The 18,245-nt window shown below is 48.8% G+C and overlaps 2 protein-coding genes across 2 annotated transcripts; both read right to left on the bottom strand.

Moving 5' to 3' along the window:
• Positions 1 to 932: 932 nt before the first annotated feature.
• On the bottom strand, positions 933 to 1,850 carry LOC144366702 (olfactory receptor 13G1-like). Its single transcript, XM_078021377.1, has one exon. It carries the CDS (start codon positions 1,848 to 1,850, stop codon positions 933 to 935), a length of 918 nt encoding a protein of 305 aa, XP_077877503.1.
• Positions 1,851 to 17,318: 15,468 nt separating this feature from the next.
• Positions 17,319 to 18,245, bottom strand: LOC144366699 (olfactory receptor 6F1). The gene has a single exon (XM_078021371.1). It carries the CDS (start codon positions 18,243 to 18,245, stop codon positions 17,319 to 17,321), a length of 927 nt encoding a protein of 308 aa, XP_077877497.1.

The raw sequence follows: 18,245 nt of genomic DNA, 5'->3' as shown, positions 1-18,245 counted from the left end.
GTTTCCCACTCCTCAGGAGCCAGCAGGGTCCCTTGGCAGAGACGAGAACCGCTGTGTCTTCACCTATTACTGCTTAGTGACCTTCCTCCACCTGTGTCAAATCAATCACCTTGTCATAGCCACTCAATCTCAGGAAAAACCCCCATTTCCATGGCCCTTCACCAATTCAACCCACACAATCCCAAGTAAGTCCTCTTCACAGCCACTGTGTCCCATAGGCTGGTTGTGGCCTCCCACAGAAGCCTGGCTGGTGGCCCCATGAGCCTTCACGGTGGCCTTCAATGCAGGGTACCATGCGATTCACCCTCTCGCCATTAGGTGCAGGCTTACTAAGAATTGATGTTAAGTACACAAAGCATTTTTAATGATGATTTATAGTTCTTGTATCCATGGAGTAAAAATTCTAAAGCAGGCAGCAATGAAATTATGGTATTATTTTAATAACTGTGGAAAATTCATTTGCATAGATTTAAAAATTACTGCCTCAAAACCTTGACTGTTACATGGATTTCAAGGAGGGAAAACTGTGCTGTTCCTGTGACAAATATTTTCCACAGTGACAAAATATATCTCTCTGCTGTGTAAATTGGGGTTGACTCACAGACTAGTGCATTCTTTCACATCAGCAGTGACATTCATCATGTATGCACGTGGGACACGCAGGCTGCTGTAAGTCACTGTGTCCATGCACACAGGAGAATCGTAGGTGTGCATTTTACACACACTGGGAGAGTGCAGTGAGGTGTGTTTGTGAGTGTGCTGTGCGTGTGGCATCATAAACATGTTCACAAGAGGAGAACGGAGTTGTGGAGAAGACCAGGGACAGGAAGAAGCATCAGAAAGTGAAACTGGGGACGGAGCTATGAAAGCCCCTCAAGCCTGAGACATGTGACGCCGACTCCGGAGGAGAGAGGTCATGCCCCCTGAACCTGCTAATGCTTCAAAAGCACCTTCCTGACCCCCGCCTGCATCTCCTTGTTGCGGAAGCTGTACACAATGGGGTTCAGCGTGGGCGTCACCAGAGTGTAGAGTGCGGCCACCACCTTGTCCTTCTCAAAGGTGTAGCTGGAGGCGGGGCGTATGTAGGTGTAGATCACGGGACAGTAGTAGAGGGACACCACAATGAGGTGGGACGAGCAGGTGGAGAAGGCCTTCTTTTTGCCCTCCGTGGAGCGGATGCGCAGGATGGCCCTGATGATGAAGCCGTAGGAGATGCAGGTCAGCATGAAGTCCCCCACGGCCAGGGTGATGTCAGCTACGTACACCATCACCTCGTTGATCCTCACAGGGCTGCAGGACAGGGCCAGCAGCGGGGGAATCTCACAGAAGAAGTGGTCAATGGTATTCGGCCCACAGAAGGTGAGCCTCAGGATGAGACCCGTGTGCACCCAGGAGTTGGTGACGGCGATGGCCATGACAAGGCTGAGCAAGGCCACGCACGTGCAGGGGTTCATGATGGTGCTGTAATGAAGGGGGAAGCAGATGGCCACGTAGCGGTCGTAGGCCATGGTGGTAAAGAGCACCATCTCGGCCCCCAGGGACCAGGTGAAGAAGAAGAGCTGGGACATGCAGCTGCTATAGGAGATGGTGCTCTCCACAGACAGCATGGTCCACAGCACCTCGGGGATGATGCTGGTGGTGCAGACGATGTCCACGATGGCCAGCCCCAGCAGGAGTATGTACATGGGCGTGTGCAGCGTGGCATTGCAGATGATGGCGACCACAATGAGCATGTTGCCCAGGAACGCAACCATGTAGATGAGGAGGAGGACACAGAAGAGTATGCCCTGCAACTCGGGGTTCTGGGTGAGCCCCAGCATGATGAACTGAGTGACCACGGTGTGGTTCATCCTGCCTGGGACAGGTGCCAGGGGCTGCTCGGTGCACCACAGGGGTAAAGGACCCGGGGGTGTTGCCAGGGCACACTGGGGAAGGGGTTGTGCCTTGCGATATGAATATGAGTTGGTGAATGCCACAGCCCGAATCCCTTAGGACGGAGCGCTGGTGTCCAGGCAGGGTCCTCTACTCTCCAGGCAGGTTCCACTCTCTGGTGCGTGGTCTTCCATGGAAGACTGGAATAAACTAAAGGCAGAGGTTGGAGAGAAAATACAAGAGAAATAAATGACTTAATATGCTCCAGTACTGTGGTTTTGTGGCCTGCCACACGTCTGAGAATGATTTCCACTTATGTCCTAATACACACGTCCTGTGCAATGAAAGCCAAAAACATGCACCTCGGTCATCCCGCTGACTGCACGCAATTCAGGTCTTACCTGAAACACACCTGAGTTGGAGTATCTGCAACAGTGGAAGCTGGCAGGCCAATCAAACTGGCAGCCTTTTCAGGGAAAAATGCCCAGTATAATATTTTGAGGCTGTATATTCATGGAATCACGGGCAAATCTATTGTAATCCAAATGATAAGCAATTCAATCAAATGTTTGGGTTGGCATTTTTCTCCAGTTTGATAAGTAAATTACTAATATTGAATGAACTGATTATGTGTTTTGCTGTCATATCATGTTAAAGGAATTATCCTTAAAAGTGTTAAGACCTAGATTTGTGTGTTTGTCATTACAGCTGTAAATTAGCCATTTCACCTCTGTAAGCTTCAGCTGCATCTTTCTAAAAACTGCATAAATTTATATGATATTCCACATGACGTAGGTGATCTTCTGAAGGACACCTGAAGGATAGGGGCAGCTGCAGACTCTTCCTGAAACCAGTCATGAGGACTCCGGACGACCTGGTTCCGTGCTATCCAAACATCTCCAGCATTCTGCCTCCTGTCTGCCCTTAGCCTGTTGTATACGTTTCTTTTTATGCACTGACAGTCACTGACATGAGCTCCCATCTTTCAGCACTAGAGCAATCCAGGGAAACTGGGAAGAGTGTACAAGCAATTGTAGATTCATTCTTTTCTTGTTTTACCAATGTCCTTGATCTTTTCAGAGATTGGGCTGTATCTCTGATATCTTATTTAAAAAGGCTTAAATAAAGTCATCCTTGCAAGAACCCCACCTGTGTGGTTGCTGCCTCAAGCCCGCAGTCACCTGTGTTAAATAAACCCAGAGTGCCGAGGCTCCGTGTATAGCTCCTCAGACTGGAATGCACAGGTAAAGCCCTGGGAACCTGCCCCTCTGCCAATCACTAGTCATGGTGTGATGAGCTATAGGGGCCACTCCAGACATGCTATCCTTTTGTTCTCACAACCTAATGAGACTTTAAATCTCCTGTCTCTGTATAGTGAACTCAGAAACACTGCAAGAGAGAGACAGTAACCATGACTGGGAGCACCAGTCTCCAGTGGAAGAGCCGAGATGGGCGCCTGGGTTGTCTGAATCCAAAGAAGTTGCTCTTGACCTCTGTTAGACGCTTTCAGGCAAAACCTCAAACAGGGTGACAAACGCACACAAAACCTAATTATGCAGAAGTCTGAAGGCAGAGGGGTGCTATGTTAAGCATGAGAGGGGGATCCTGAGCAGGAAAATGCAGAAAGGCAGTTTGTACTTGGCATTTAATTCAAATATTTGGATATTACAAGGATATGTAATGGAAATGATGACAATTAATACTTAAGATATCGAGAGCTGAATGCTTTCAAGTGATGTGAGGAGGTCTTGGCCTGCCTGTTTCACTTTAATAAAGAACAACACATCCACCAACCGCACAGGGCAGAAAGCCCAGCAATAAACCCAAGTACCAATAGTCAGCTCACTTCTCAGGGTGTCAAGGTATGTCCCGGGGAAGGCAGTCTGTGTGACCATGTGAAGGATGGAGCTGGACACTACTGAAGCCCTACTCAGAAGTGGATGAGGTGGGACTTGGAATAGGGGAGCCTCTGGAACCCAGCCTCTGGGGTCTGGGCCACCGACTGGGTGTGTTTGGAGAGGATGCCAAAGCTCAGGCTCAGGGCCAGACAGAGGAGTGTGGATCCCTAAGAGCACAGAGCTCCACAGGGCAGAGGACACAGTGGGCAGTGTGGAGAGACAATCAGGCAGTCTCATGATTTTGTGGAATATTTTTCCCAATTTTTTTCCCAGAATACCAAATAAATATGTTAATAAAATAATAAGCAGAGCAGGTTTGGTTGATAACATATGATTTAATTAACTCTAGTTATAAAGGTGTTTTCATTCAACAAGTATTCACAGGTCATATTTGTGCTCATCGCTGAGGGGTGAGGGTGGGGTCCAGGACTGCGTGACTCAGTGTGGTGTGCCAGCCACCTGGGGCCTCCTGCTCCGCCAGCCTGGGTCCCTCAGTGCTCCTTGTCCCTGACTCCCCATTGTTTTCCCTCTCTCCTGCTCCTCAAGGTGGCACTGTGTGCACCTGTGCTTACCTGTATTCACCTGTGCTCACCTGTGCTCACCTGTGTACATCGTTCTCACCTGTGCTTACCTGCGCTCACCTATGGGCACCTGTGCTCACCTGTGCTCACCTGTGTGCAGCATTTGAGGAGTGTGAGGGGAGAGGGCAGAGAATGCAGGGACCACTCTGGGAACAGTGCTGACAGGTGCGAAGCCTGGAGTAGGACATGGCCTTCAGCTTCCTCAGAGGATGGGTCAGCTCCTGGGCTGGGGTGCCTGTGCAGTGTGACAGCAGAGGTGTGACAGCATAGGACTGGCCCAGACGATGACGAGCTGAGACCTTGGCTGTGGACAGGCGGATGACGGAGAGAAGTACCAGTCTCTGAGGAGGAGGAGGCAGGCTGCGTGCCCAGTTTAGGAAGACAGCCCTGAGAGCAGCATAGCGGATGGGCTCAGGGGAGACAATGGGGTCCAGACAAGACTGAGCCTTCAGTTTGTGGAACAATATCCATCCAATTAAATTTAATATTAAGATTTATTTATAATTACTACCTGCTGGAATAAAATAAGTATCTTATATCACATAAAACTACAGACAGAGAAATGTAAAGACTGATCTGAATTCCTTGCCAGTAATCATTAGCCACTCTGCAGAGGAGGGGACCGAGGCCCAGCATGCACACCAACATAGAAGACACACACCAAGCAGCAGGGCCTCCCTGCACCGGCTGCCTCGCTCAATCCTGAGGCCAGGGCTGAACACCAGGACAGTTAACATTTATCCTCCACATGAGCTGAGGGCTGAGGTTTGACAGACGCACTCACTGTCACCCACACAGGCAAAAGGGAAACCTAAAGCCATGGAAGCTAAAGACAATTTCCTCATGCTGTGATCTTACAGCCACCACCAACTGCTAGAGCTCAGAACTAGCTCCATCTTTATCACCATGAGGAGCAGCATCACCACCACCATTATCATCCTCATCACCACCATCACTATCATCACCACTAACATCACCATCATCATCCATCATGATCATCACCACCATCATGATCATCACCACCATGATGATCATCACCACCATCACTATCATCACCACCATCACTATCATCACCACATCACTATCATCACTACCATCACCACCATCACTATCAGCATCACCATGAGTACCATCACCATCAGCACCACCATCAGCAGCACCATCACTATCATCCCCACCATCACTATCAGCACCACCAATACCACCATCAGCACCATCAGCACCACCATTACCACCATCACTATCAGAACCACCATCACCAGCACTCACTACCATACCACCATCAGCACCATCTCTATCAGCACCATCAGCACCATCACTATTAGCACCACCATCATCAGCACCATCACCACCATCAGCACCATCACCACCATCACGATCAGCACTATCACCATCAGCTACATCACCACCATCGGCACCATCACTATCATCACCACCATCGTCAGCACCATCAGCACCATCACTACCAACACCATCAGTGGTAGCACATCTCCACCATCATCACCTTCAGCACCATCACCATTGTCATCGACTGCTATCAGATGTGTTTACCTGTGCCATCTCTGTGAACAATAGAGGGACTCTCGTGAAGGACTGCATGGTGCAGGTACAGAGATAATAGCACACCACAGCAGCCACTGGGTTCCAGGGACAGGTGGGTGCCCACTAAGCTGTCCCCCAGACTCCTGAATGACTCTGGACAGCCTGCCCCTGGGCAGCTCTCAGAGGTGATGTGAAGTCAGTTAGTTGAGGCTTGGTCTAACAAACGTGTTACCTTCTCTCCAGCTTGGCTTCCCTTGCAGCTCAAGTACTGTTTTATAAAGGTTCAAATTGATCAAGGAGAGGAAGGCATTGGAGATCAGAGCACTCGGGAAGGCAAGGGAATTGCAGAAAGAAGATGTGTGAGTGCCAAGGGAGGGTGCCAGCGCCTGCACACAGGTCCAGGCTCTACCCAAGCAACAGCCTAGGAACAGTCCAGATGCACCATCTGGACTACCGAGCATCCTACGTCCCAGGGAGCCCCTCAGTCCCTGAATTCCGGCCACACGTGAGCTCTATAGCACTCTGGTCTCCCAGGCTTGGCAGAGACAATCATTCAACTGTGACTCCCCATTGGCTATGCCGCAGAGCAAGCCACATACTTGGGTACACAGAGGGGAGTTCACCCAGGTCATGTGGAGCACTGGTACAGGCCATCCCTGGAGCTTGGAGGCCCACATAGCCCACCCAGCCACAGGCGCTGACCAGTCTAAACAGGCGGCTCTCCCCCATGGTTCCCCAGCTGCTCCTGCAGCAGTGTGCTCCCCTCACCTGGCTTACTGCCAGGCCCAACCTGTGCTGGATGTGGGCATGGAGCCCAGCCTCGGAGCGAACCCCCAGGCAGAGGGATAAATAAGCTTTGGGTTATATTACAACCTGTGGATGGATTTTATCTCATGCTGCAGGTGAAAAACTGAGTGAAGTGTTGCTAGTCCTTGCCATTCCTGCTCAGGCCATTTCATGTGACCATGACCGTCAGACAGCACGTCCACACACACTCACCGTGGCTCTGTGCAGCGCACCGCCATGGCAGCAGGATTCAGACAGAGACTCTACGTGCTCTGGGACACTAGCATGAAGACAGCGGGGCTAAGTACCTGCCTCAGGGGTGGTCCCAGCTCCCTCATGCCCACGGCCCTGATCCAGCACTGGGGAAGGGCAGCCCCAGGACTCTCTGAGGAGCAATCAGCTGCCTGCACTGATCACCAATTACCAGAGGACTTGGCCTCGGTGTCATCACCTGCCATGAAGACTAGAAGCCTCCCAGGGAGATATCCTCATGGAGTGGGAGCCTGAATAATGAGAGACCCTGGGAATGCTGGCAGGGGACTCAAGGAATGAGTAGGTGGACATCGTTAGGAAAGCAATTACTTCTGTGGGGTCTCCTCCCTGTCCCAGTAGAAATTAGAGAGGAGCTCAGTTGCAGAGCATTTTCCTAGCAAGTGCAGGGCCCTGGGTTCAATCCCCAGCCCCGGGGTGGGGGTAGGGGCAAAGAATGAAAAATTAGGAGGTAAAGGGTGGTTTTCAGTGTGTAAGTCTTTCATTTGATTGGTTAAATCTATTCCTAAGTATTTATCTTTATGTATTTATTTTTGGCTATCATAGCTGGAATCACATTTATGTTTTTTTTTTTTTTTTAGAGGAGGGATAGCTAGTTGTTAGTGTTTGGTAATCAACTGATTTTTTGTACGTTTTAATTTCTTTTTAGCCATGCATGACCTGTGGAGTCTAACGTGGCCACACGGGGATGGGATGTGCTGTGCCCTAATCTGCTCCCCAGCCCTTCCTCCTCTCCTTGACCTCTTGCCCTTCTGTCTGTCCTCTTGTCTGTCTGCTTTTTAAAGGAAGATTATGGGACTTTGTACATTGACTTTGCAACCTGCCGCTTTCCTGCATTGGTTCACTACTTCTTGGAGTTTCTGTGTGTTCTGTGTGGCTTTCCACTCCAGATTGTCATCTGAGCATGAAGACAGGGGGGCTTTGCCCTGTCCTCGGGACCTTCTTTGCCTCCCCTGCCTCATGCCCGGCTAGGGCTGCCGGGAACATGAGGAACAGGAATGGCGAGTTGGCCTGCAAGTCTTGTTCCAGGTGCAGAGGAAAGCCTCCGACAACCCAGCCTCCAGCATCGTGGGATTCATGCCTCAATTGTGTTAAGGACATTCTTTCTCTAGTTTTCTGAGTTTTCAAATGGAAGAATATTGAAACAATTTTATTGAATTCCACCTTTTGGGTCCCCTTCTTCCTCTGGAAGAAGTCTTTTTCTTCTGTCCTTTAATAAATTTCTAATTTCTACTCTGAAAAAAAAAAAAAAAGAAACAATTTTATTGAGTGCCTTTTCTCTATCTTTTGTTTAGAGATTTTTCCAAACTATTTCTGCAATTACTACATTCCTGTGTGTGGTCACCGAAGTTCCATCAGCTGGCCAGTGAGCTAATTGACGTCTCCCTAAATCTAAGCATCCAGATAGGAAGAAGAACCCCGGGCTTTGCAGAGTGGTTCCTAGCTGGGTGCTCCTTCAGTGCACAGTGGGGCCCTTGGCACAGCCCTTATGCCCTCCGTCTCCTTTGGCAGAGCCCAAGCGCCAGCCTGGGGGCTTGCCTAGGACCTGTGGTCACTTCCTGAGTATCCTTCTAGCCACAGACGTGCAACCTCCCCTACCCATGATAATATCCGGAAGCCCCTGGAAGACCTCCTTCCCCGGGGCATCCTCCTCTCCACAGCCTCCTTCTCGGGCCCTTGCCCTGTCCCCTGCGCCCCACTCACTGTCCCAGGCTTAGTGTGCTGCAGGTGGTGTGTATCCAGATGCTTTCAAGGGCAGGAGGTGACCAACCAGCCTCTGGCCTGTCCCCTACGGCACTGCCAGCTGGCTCAAAACACCAAGATCTCATTCTGTTGAGAAGGAGGGACGTGCAGGGTGTGGCCAACCCACAGCTGCCCCTGGGCTGGGCCTGGGGTGAAGCAGACACTGCTCCCTCGGGTTGACCTGCCTGCCACTTCACTAAGCAGTGATGTCACTGTCACAGTTTAGATCCCAGTCCCTCCACGTTCCTTTTGACAGTCTTAACAACAGAGTGGTCTTCTGTGTAGGACAGGTCCCTGGAGCTCCCCGTGCCACAGGCCCGTTTTTTGTGACATCACCGTATGTTAAGTGTTTGACAAAAATATTTTTAAAAACAAGTGAAAGTACAACAAAAATGCACTTTTATGTGGAATGGCAGAAATTTCAGTGTTGATCCGAGAATGTTTTGAAGGTATTTTCTCACCTTTTAATGACCAAACAGGAAAAAAAAAAGCAACAACATTGAATTAATTATACAAATAAACATCTGAATACTCCAGGGTCAGACGTGCAGGATGGTCCTGTGCGGACGTCAGTATGGAGGCTTCGTCACGGAGTCACTTATGTTTATTCACCAAGGAAAGAACCGACTGCCTCTTAAACACATCTCCTTGGTAAATGCACAGCGGAAGAAGCACGAGTCCAAACAACACCCCGGAATCTGGAAATGTCATACATTTTGCAATGCAACAACCTGCTATTGGGAAAAATAAATTTATGAGCTAAGAAAAATCTTCTTGGTTGGGACACTTAGCTTTTTACTTAAAATATATTTTTTAGAAGAGTTTCTGATTTTCAGAAAAAATGGAAAGATAAAACATTGAATTCCCTTTCACCCCAAGTTCAAGTTCTGTAACCCCATTAGTCATATCTGATTAGTGTGGAAATGAGCAAAGTGATAAATGAAGGCATTGAATGAGGCCTGGCTGGGTGCTGCTCAATGGGAGAGGCCCCCACTACTACCATGGGTGAGAGGCCCTGGGTTTGGTGGTCAGCGACACAGAAAAGACAAACACACCTGCAAACAAGCTGCCGGACGGGGGGGGGGGGGAGCTGCTCTCTCCAGCATCCTCTGTATTTTCTGTGACCACATCATATTTCGGATGGTCACCTTATCAGATTTTCCTTGGTTTTGATGTCCATGATAGTCTTGAGGGCAGTACTTAGAAAGTCCCTCAAGTGGGATTTGCCAGTTGGTCCCCCAGTTAGACGAAGGCCTATTTCTTCAGTGAAAACCACAGAAGCAGAACACCCCCACCGCAGGGTATGAGAATGTGAGAGGGACACTGTCTATAGCACAAGAGGGAACAGCCTTCCCACAACATTGCAGGGGACGCCCGAGTGTCCTAGCGCCCATAGCACTGGCCTTGCTCAGGGGCAGAGTGGCATCCCCCAGGGCTCCTGGCCTCTCAGTACTGTCCCCTGCTGCCGTCTCCACAGGAGGACGATGAGCAGGTCTCAGTGGGGAGGAAAGCACCCACGTCCTGGGGACAGGGTGTCTGGAGCACTTGGCACATTCAGGTGCAGACATGTCTCCTGCCGGTTCTCCCTGGGTCTTTATTGATCTCAGCGCACCTGGGGACCTGTGTTCCACACTGTGGTTGCAGAACGGGACACTTTGCCACCTGTGACGAACCATTCTAGTCTAGGCACAGAAAGTTTCTCATCATTACTATAGTTAATATTATCAGCACTGTTTTAGTTGGCAAATCACAGCTGTGTAAGGGCGTGAATGCGATATTTTGATATACGCATACAGTGCAGAGCAGTTAAATCAATCTAGTTAACATAGCCCTCACCTCATCTGTCATTTTTTAAAAACTGTAAGTAACATTGTTATGTGTTTGCTGGTGTATTATAGTTATACATAATCTTGGAGGTTTTTGACAGAATCAATGTGCAAGAAATATACTTTGCTGCACTTTATCTTTTTTACAGTGAGATTTAGTCTTTTAGTCATTTTGAAAAATACAGCAGATTATTATTCCATCTAATTACCTTGACAAGTCTAGATAAGTATGTTTGTTTGTTTTTCCAATTCCTTGCTTTCTGATACTTTAGGAAGCTCTGTCCTCCTCTTTTATAATCCAGTCCTAGAAGCCACCTCTCCAAGGGTCCCTTTGCGCCCTCCTGGAGGGTGGTGTCAAACCACATGGCTGGAAGCTAAGTGCTCTGGGTGCTCTCTGGGTGCCTGTGCGGCTGGGTGGATCATCTCGGGAGTCAGAGGAGGGCACGTGTGTATCCTCACCTTGAGAGCTCGTGTCTGCACGTTTATGAGTAGAATCATCCACGTCTGCACTAGGTTCACACAAGTGCTCACTCAACTGGCAGGCTCTCCTCTGGGACATGCAGGTGACTCCCGTCTCTGCTGTGAATGGTGGTAAATTCCCATGGGGAGTGAGGGGCCAGCTGCCATCTTCCTTCACCCACTGACTTCATGATGCAGCTCCAGCACACACAGCAGGGTCTGGATCATCAACCTTACCCACACGGCATGCAGTTTCATCAGCTAGCATGCCGGGTTACCGTACAGGTTCTCTGAAGTTTAGTTTCACACCCTATCAATTTGCAAAGTGTTGCTCAGCATCCTTTCTCTCAAGATTCTTCCCTGTGTGTGTAATGTGCAGAGATGGTTTTGTATCGTTTGTTTTCTAACCTCACTGGCACGACTTCTGCCAACTCCCGTGAGATATGCAGGGGGACATGGGGAAGTTATGGGCATCTGTGACAGCACATCCCAACATCTCACTAGATGGTTCATGATCTTCATGTTGTTGGTGTGCCTGGCCCAAAAGTCAGCCTTGACTCCTCTGTCTTTTGATGGGGACAGTGGCCATGTGAAGGACTTGTGCCTCACACAGCTTCTAGGAAATCGGACCCTTTCCTGAAGCAAAGCCATATCTGATTAGTGTGGAAATAACCAAAGTGATAAATAAAGCCATTGAATGAGGCCTGGCTGGGTGCTGCTCAGTGGGAGAGCCCCCCCCCCCCGCAACTTATTGTAAAAGTTAATAAAGATATTTTCCTGTTCTCATTATTTTTCTCTGGACACCAATGGACTGTCGTGCCATTTAGTACAATTGTGATGGTATCTAGCCATCTGGAAAAAAAAAAGAAAAGAAGAAAGGAAGGGATCTAACAGATGATAAATTCACTGAGGAAAATGCAGTCTTTTAAGTATATGGGGTTAAAATAATTCTACAGCCATTTGGCAAAAATAACACTACATCCATTCCTTGTGCCAGTCAATGGAAAAAGTGATTCTGAGATTACAATGTAACAGTTGAAATGCTACCAATAACTACTCTAGATGGAAAAGTGGGAAATGTTGCCTATCACCCAGGTGGAAGGACTGGCCTTCTAATAGACTCTCCAAATCAGTAGTGAGTCATGAGTGGAGGGCCACATCGCAGGTGAACTTCCTCACTGTTTCTGAAAGAACAATCAAGGCTTGCAGTAGGAGAAAAAATGCCCCTTTATTGAGGCAGCTCTGCATATTTATAGAGGGGGGGGTGGTTTGACAGTTGAAACAGTTTAACAATTTAATGGTTTTTTGGCAGCTGGCTTGGGGTGCGTTCTAATTGGTGGGTAAGGATCATGTGAGCCAGCAGGGCTCACCATTGGACAGCAGGATCATGTGAGCCAGCAGGGCTCACCATTGGATGGCTCTTCTTGGGGGATGGGGTAGTTAGCCTTTGGAGCTGGGGCGACTCCCAACAGTTTCTATTCTACTGAATTGGTAAATTTGACCAAGGAGAATGTGTTTCAAATGTGTGGGGGAAGATACAATGAATACATTCAAAATGTCCAAATTAACTGAAAAAAAAATTAATGAATATCATAAGGAGTTAATGTCCATAATTATAAAAATAGTAAAAAATGACTAAAGAAATAGCAAAAAGCCTAGGAAAAGAGGCAAAACCCCTCAGCAGCTCACATGGAGAGAAATACCCACACTTCTCGGGTGCGTCTCTCACGGTGAGCTCCACATTAGTAACACAGAGGCAGGTTGAAAGGGTCTCCTGTGCCTTCCTCCTTGCAAAGCTATAGATGCTGCAATCCTGCTGCACAGTGGTGATCCTGGGCTGCAGGGCTCTCAGACCCCCAGCCCACAGCCCAGTGGGAAATGTGGCACATGGCAACTAAGCTCCTAGTGCCTCCACCTGGTGTGCATTTCTAGCCTGAGAATGCAGAAATTCCACAGCTGGGCAAATTGATCCATCACAGCACCACTGCAATGGTAGGTGGTGGGAACTGCCACAGTATCCAGCAGAAGAGACTGAATAAAGTCTTGGTATGTGCACCTGGGGAATGCTGTGCAGATGTGAAGGAGACCAGGAGGTGGGTGCCCCACTGGTGCTGGAAAAAAATACCACTAAGTGGGAAAGTCAGGCACGGAAGCCAAGCAGGGCACACCCCTAAGACAAAGCAGGGTAATAGGGAGATGGATCCTGCATCAGGAAAAGAGATAAGAAGTGTTTTAAAAAATTAATGGGCCACCTAAGATAGAGGGGGTGGAGCAGAAGGTGCCGGGCGGGTTCCTCCTGGGTGAGTCTTGTGCAGTTCACCTGGAAGATGCCCAAGATCTCCCTGTTCAAAGCCATGAAGCTAAGCAGTAGAGGAGGGCACCCCATAGAGCAGAGCCCTCACCACCAGCCAGCCAGCGTGCTCTCGGGGCCTCCCATAGACCCCCACTGCTCTCAGGGGTGGGACAGACCCTCCTGTGTGTCCCCAGCTTGCCACCTCCACTTCTGAAGACTCTCACGATGCCCCTCATGCTGCTCATGTCCCTTCCTCCTTTATTTCTCCACTGTGTTCAGAATAAATTCATCATTTTTGACTCAAATGATTTGCTTCAGATTTTTTTTCATTAGAAGCAAGTTGCAGATGAAAAATTTTATGTTCTCCAAATCCAATCTTCCACTTTCCCCTCCCTCAGCACAGCCAGAGTTCCATGAATCCGGTTTGCATTCAGTCATATTTGCATGTTTTCTATATTCAAATGTACTCTTAAATATCATAGTGGTTTTTGTTTGTTTGTTTGGATTTTTGTTTTGTCTCCTAATTTTTTTTTAAAGATTTTATTTATTTATTTATTTTTTTTTTAAAGATAGAGTGAGAGAGAGGAGAGAGAGAGAGAGAGAGAGAGAGAGAGAGAGAGAGAGAGAGAGAGAGAATTTTTAATATTTATTTTTTAGTTCTCGGTGGACACAACATCTTTGTTGGTATGTGGTGCTGAGGATCGAACCCGGGCCGCACGCATGCCAGGCGAGCGCGCTACCGCTTGAGCCACATCCCCAGCCCTCCTAATTTTTTTTAATTAATTCAAATGGCTGACTTCAAAACATTTCCTGGACTAGGCATGGTGGTACACACCTATAATCTCAGAAGCTGGGGAAACTGAGGCAGGGGGATCACAAATTCAAAGTCAGCCTCAGCAGTTTAGTGAGGGCTTAAGCAATTTAGCAAGACCCTGTATCAAAATAAAAAATGAAAAGGGCTGGGGATGTGGTACGGTGGTTAAGTACCCCTGGGTTCTCAGGTTCTCTCTCTCTCTCTCTCTCTCTCTCTCTCTCTCTCTCTCTCTCTCTCTCTCTCTCTCTCTGAGACCAGCTCCAACAGGGGGTCTCAGGAGACAAATGGATGATGAGGAGTCGGCGAAAGAGGGGGTGGAGAAACAACACGAACACCAAAGTGAAGGTGATGACCCCAATCTTTACTTGTGAAGATGATCATATATACTTTTCATTTTGGCAGGCTTACAGTACTTTGTAGTTACAAAACAGGAATCATTATTCAAAGAAAGAAAATATTACGTAGCTACAATTAGAATAGAAGAATGTATCTTGGCTTATGCATAAGCAAGCATTTGTACTTTCAGTTCGAGTTTTGCTTTGAGCAGTTTCTGCTTAGTTAACTTTTAATAATAGTTACAAATGTCCCAAACTATTGGCCTATACCTTGACTATTCTTTCTTGACTTACTGACTGGAACCAGTGCCATGGTTACGGCAAGTAGTTGACTTGTTATTAATTTTAATCAAACAGGAGTAAGAGCACAAACCATTGTGCACAGGAACAAGAACAAGTTGCCCAGTACTAAGCACTAATCTATCTTCTTAACATTAATTTTTCTTCTCTAGATTTTAATTTAATTTCTCAAAAACTTCCTTGACAGGAATACAGGGAGTTTTTCATTAGATTAACAATTTACACTCCACAGCTGAATCATTGCATTTAGAACAAACAGATCTATGCTTTAGAAGTAGTTGCATTAATTGGGAAAGTCATGATTTTTCCTTCATACTTAATGGTCATATGAGAAATCAAATCTATACTTATTAAAGGAATACAAAAGCAAACCAGCCCATTCCCAGAAACATACTGCGCTCCTCCAGAGGATGGACGCCTTGTGCCATCCACCTCAGTAGGGCCTTGCCATTGCCTGAGTCAGGGGAGGGGCACAGCATATCTCTCTCTCTCTCTCTCTCTCTCTCTCTCTCTCTCTCTCTCTCTCTCTCACACACACACACACACACACACACACACTCACAAATTGTGTCCTACCAATGCATCTGTTCCAGGGCACTTATCATCTTTGAACACATTCACAATCTCTCATTCTTTAGTTATGTTCTGTCTCCTCCCAGCAGAGTGTAAGGGTACATTTTTCTCCATCTTATTCACTCACATGTCCTAAGTGCATGCCAGCAACAGAGAAGATGCTCTGCACTTGTTGTATTTGCACACTATTTTGGGATATTGTATTTTCTGCATGGTTCAGAATTCATTTATCCATTTTGTATCGAGGTTTATTTGAATGCTTTCTGATTTTTAATATTGTAAATAACATTATATCCATAGAAATCACCTGGGGGTATTTGCTTAGGCTGACCTCCAGATGGTGAGGACGGCACTATGATCTTGACTAGGTGCTACCAGGTTCCCCTCTGTGAGGCTGATACGTGGCATCACCAAAAGATTCTTTTCCCAGTCAAACAAACGTAAAATGTCGTCTCAGTTTTCTATGAATGTACCTTTTGCTGATCATCTCTTACTTAGTTTAACTGTTAAATATATTGATTTATAAGTAAACTATGTTTGTCATTTTTGAAAAAAATTTCAATTCCTTTATGTATTTTTGTGCCTTCTGACCTCTGTGGTGTCCGTGATTTTCTGGGCTCCACTTTGTCATCTGCAACCTTCCCACTGTTGCCCCCTTGCCGTCCAGGCAGAAGAGGGCGGCCACCAACCTTGTGTTGAGAAATCTTGTGGATCAGTTATTGCTTGTGTCTGTGTAATCATGGGGTGTCGGGTTCTTAATCCTGCTTTAATGGTGATTTGGGTCTTGAACTTGTCTTCTGTGCAGGTGGCATAAGCTCAGACTCCAGGCCTGCACATGACGCTGGACTGGAAGTACTCAGTCCTCTACGGTGACAGGTTTACACTCAGGGGCTTGGCTTACAGGCAGGCAGTCACCTGCAGGTCTCCTGGAACCCAGTCCATGCTCCCCTGACCTCTGGGGACTTCAGACCTCTGTGAGCCCCGCATGCCTTCTGACAAGGCTGAGCCTGGCAGCTGTGTTAGTCACATTCCATTGCTGTGACCAAAACACCAGACAAGAACAACCTAGAGCAGGGAAGTTTATTTGGGTTCATGGTTTCAGAGTTCCCAGCAGTCGATGGCCGACTCCACTGGTCTGGTGCCTGGGTGAGGTAGCTCATCCCAGCAGAAAGGAAGCAGAGACGGGAGAGAAGGGGCCCAGGAAGATGCACCCTCCAGGCCTGGGTGACCCCTCCTTCAGCCTCGCCCACCTGCCCGCAGCTACCACCTAGTTGGTCCTTTCCATCTAGGATGGGCTGCTTAGGTTAAGCTCCCACCATCCAGCCATTTCCCCTCTGCTGCCCCTGCATTAGCAAGAGCCTGGGGAGACACCACACTTCCACACCATAACAACAGCCCGGCTTCACAGTGACAACAGCCAGACCATATGTGACAGTGGGACTGTGACTCACACCTATGAAACAGGATGCCAAGCCTCCATGACCCACATCAGACAGTCGGCCATGTCAGCACTTCAATCAGAGTTCGTCACAGTGAGGGGGTCAGCTGCCATCAGTGGCATTTGGCAGAAATCCAGAGCAGGCAGAGAGCAGAGCCTCGTAGCTCTGCCCTCAATGGCAGTGCTGGGCATGGAGAAGGGGGAAGCAGCCTGGGAGGGATGCCTCCTGAGTGGCAGGGGTCACCTGGCCTGCTTTGATGGGCCCTGAGCTTTGGCAAGGCCCCCTTCCCTCTGTAATAATTGCCCCCAAGTTTATAAAGAAAAGCCAGGGGGAGAGCTAATTTAATGTATGAGATTTAAGTTCTGTTTTAAAGTCTTAAAAGCTGCTGTTCCCGTTGTGTATGGATGTATGACCAACACGCCCGCTTTGTGTGCTTTGGTTTGGTTCTTCAGGGTTTCTGTCTCTGTGTCCCCTGTTTTCCTCTCTCTCCATGAATCAACGGCTGCTTTGCTTCAAGCCTCCGCATTCCCACTTGTTGCCCCGGGCAGGTGGCGGGGGCCTTGACAGGGCGCAGTTAAGCTGCAGAGCTATTTTCTCTTCCACTTCTTCCGTAGAGTCTCCCTGACCTCCTGGTTGCGGAGGGTGTAGATGAAGGGGTTGAGAACTGGGGTCACCACAGTGTTTAGGACGTGCACGGCTTTGGTCAGGTCCAAGGCGTCCTTGATGGAGGTGCGCACGTGGAGGAAGATGGTGGAGCCGTACCAAATGAGCACCACGGTGAGGTGGGAGGAGCAGGTGGAGAAGGCCTTGCTGCGGCCACTGGCCGAGGGGATGCTGAGGATGGTGCGGATGATGTAGATGTAGGAGACCAGAGTGATGAGGCAGGAGCTCAGAATGACCACGGCAGCAATCACAAAGGCCACCAGCTCCACCACCTGCGTGCTGGTGCAGGCCAGGGCGATCCAGGGCGCAATGTCACAGAAGAAGTGGTTGATGGCTCGGGGGCCACAGAAGGACAGGCCGCTGATGAGGGCCGTGGGCACTGCAATGGACAGGAAGCCACAGACCCAGGAGCCCAGGGCTAGTTGCACAGAGAGCAGGCCACTCATGATGGCCCCGTAGTGCAGGGGGTAGCAGATGGCAAGGTAGCGGTCGTAGGCCATGGCGGCCAGGAGGAAGTACTCCGTGCAGCCCAGCGAGAAAACCAGGTACATCTGCAGGAGGCAGCTGATGAAGGAGATGCTCTGGCTCCTCCCCAGCAGGATGGCCAGGGCTTTGGGCACTGCGGCCGTGGTGTACCAGACCTCCAGGAAGGACAGGTTGCTCAGGAAGAAGTACATGGGGGTGTGCAGCTGGCGGGAGGTGCTCACTAGCAGCAAGATGGCCACATTGCCGCCCACTGTGAGGATGTACATCACCAGGAAGAGCAGAAAGAGTGAGAGCTGCAGGGCCTGGGGCCCTGGGAAGCCCAGCAGCAGAAAGCCCCTGCCCTCTGTCTCATTGCCAGCATCCAT

Source organism: Ictidomys tridecemlineatus, chromosome 1, assembly GCF_052094955.1.
Source record: "Ictidomys tridecemlineatus isolate mIctTri1 chromosome 1, mIctTri1.hap1, whole genome shotgun sequence".
Classification (NCBI taxonomy): domain Eukaryota; kingdom Metazoa; phylum Chordata; class Mammalia; order Rodentia; family Sciuridae; genus Ictidomys; species Ictidomys tridecemlineatus.
The sequence above is the reverse complement of the archived record's forward strand: the minus strand, read 5'-3'. Positions and strand labels throughout refer to the sequence as shown.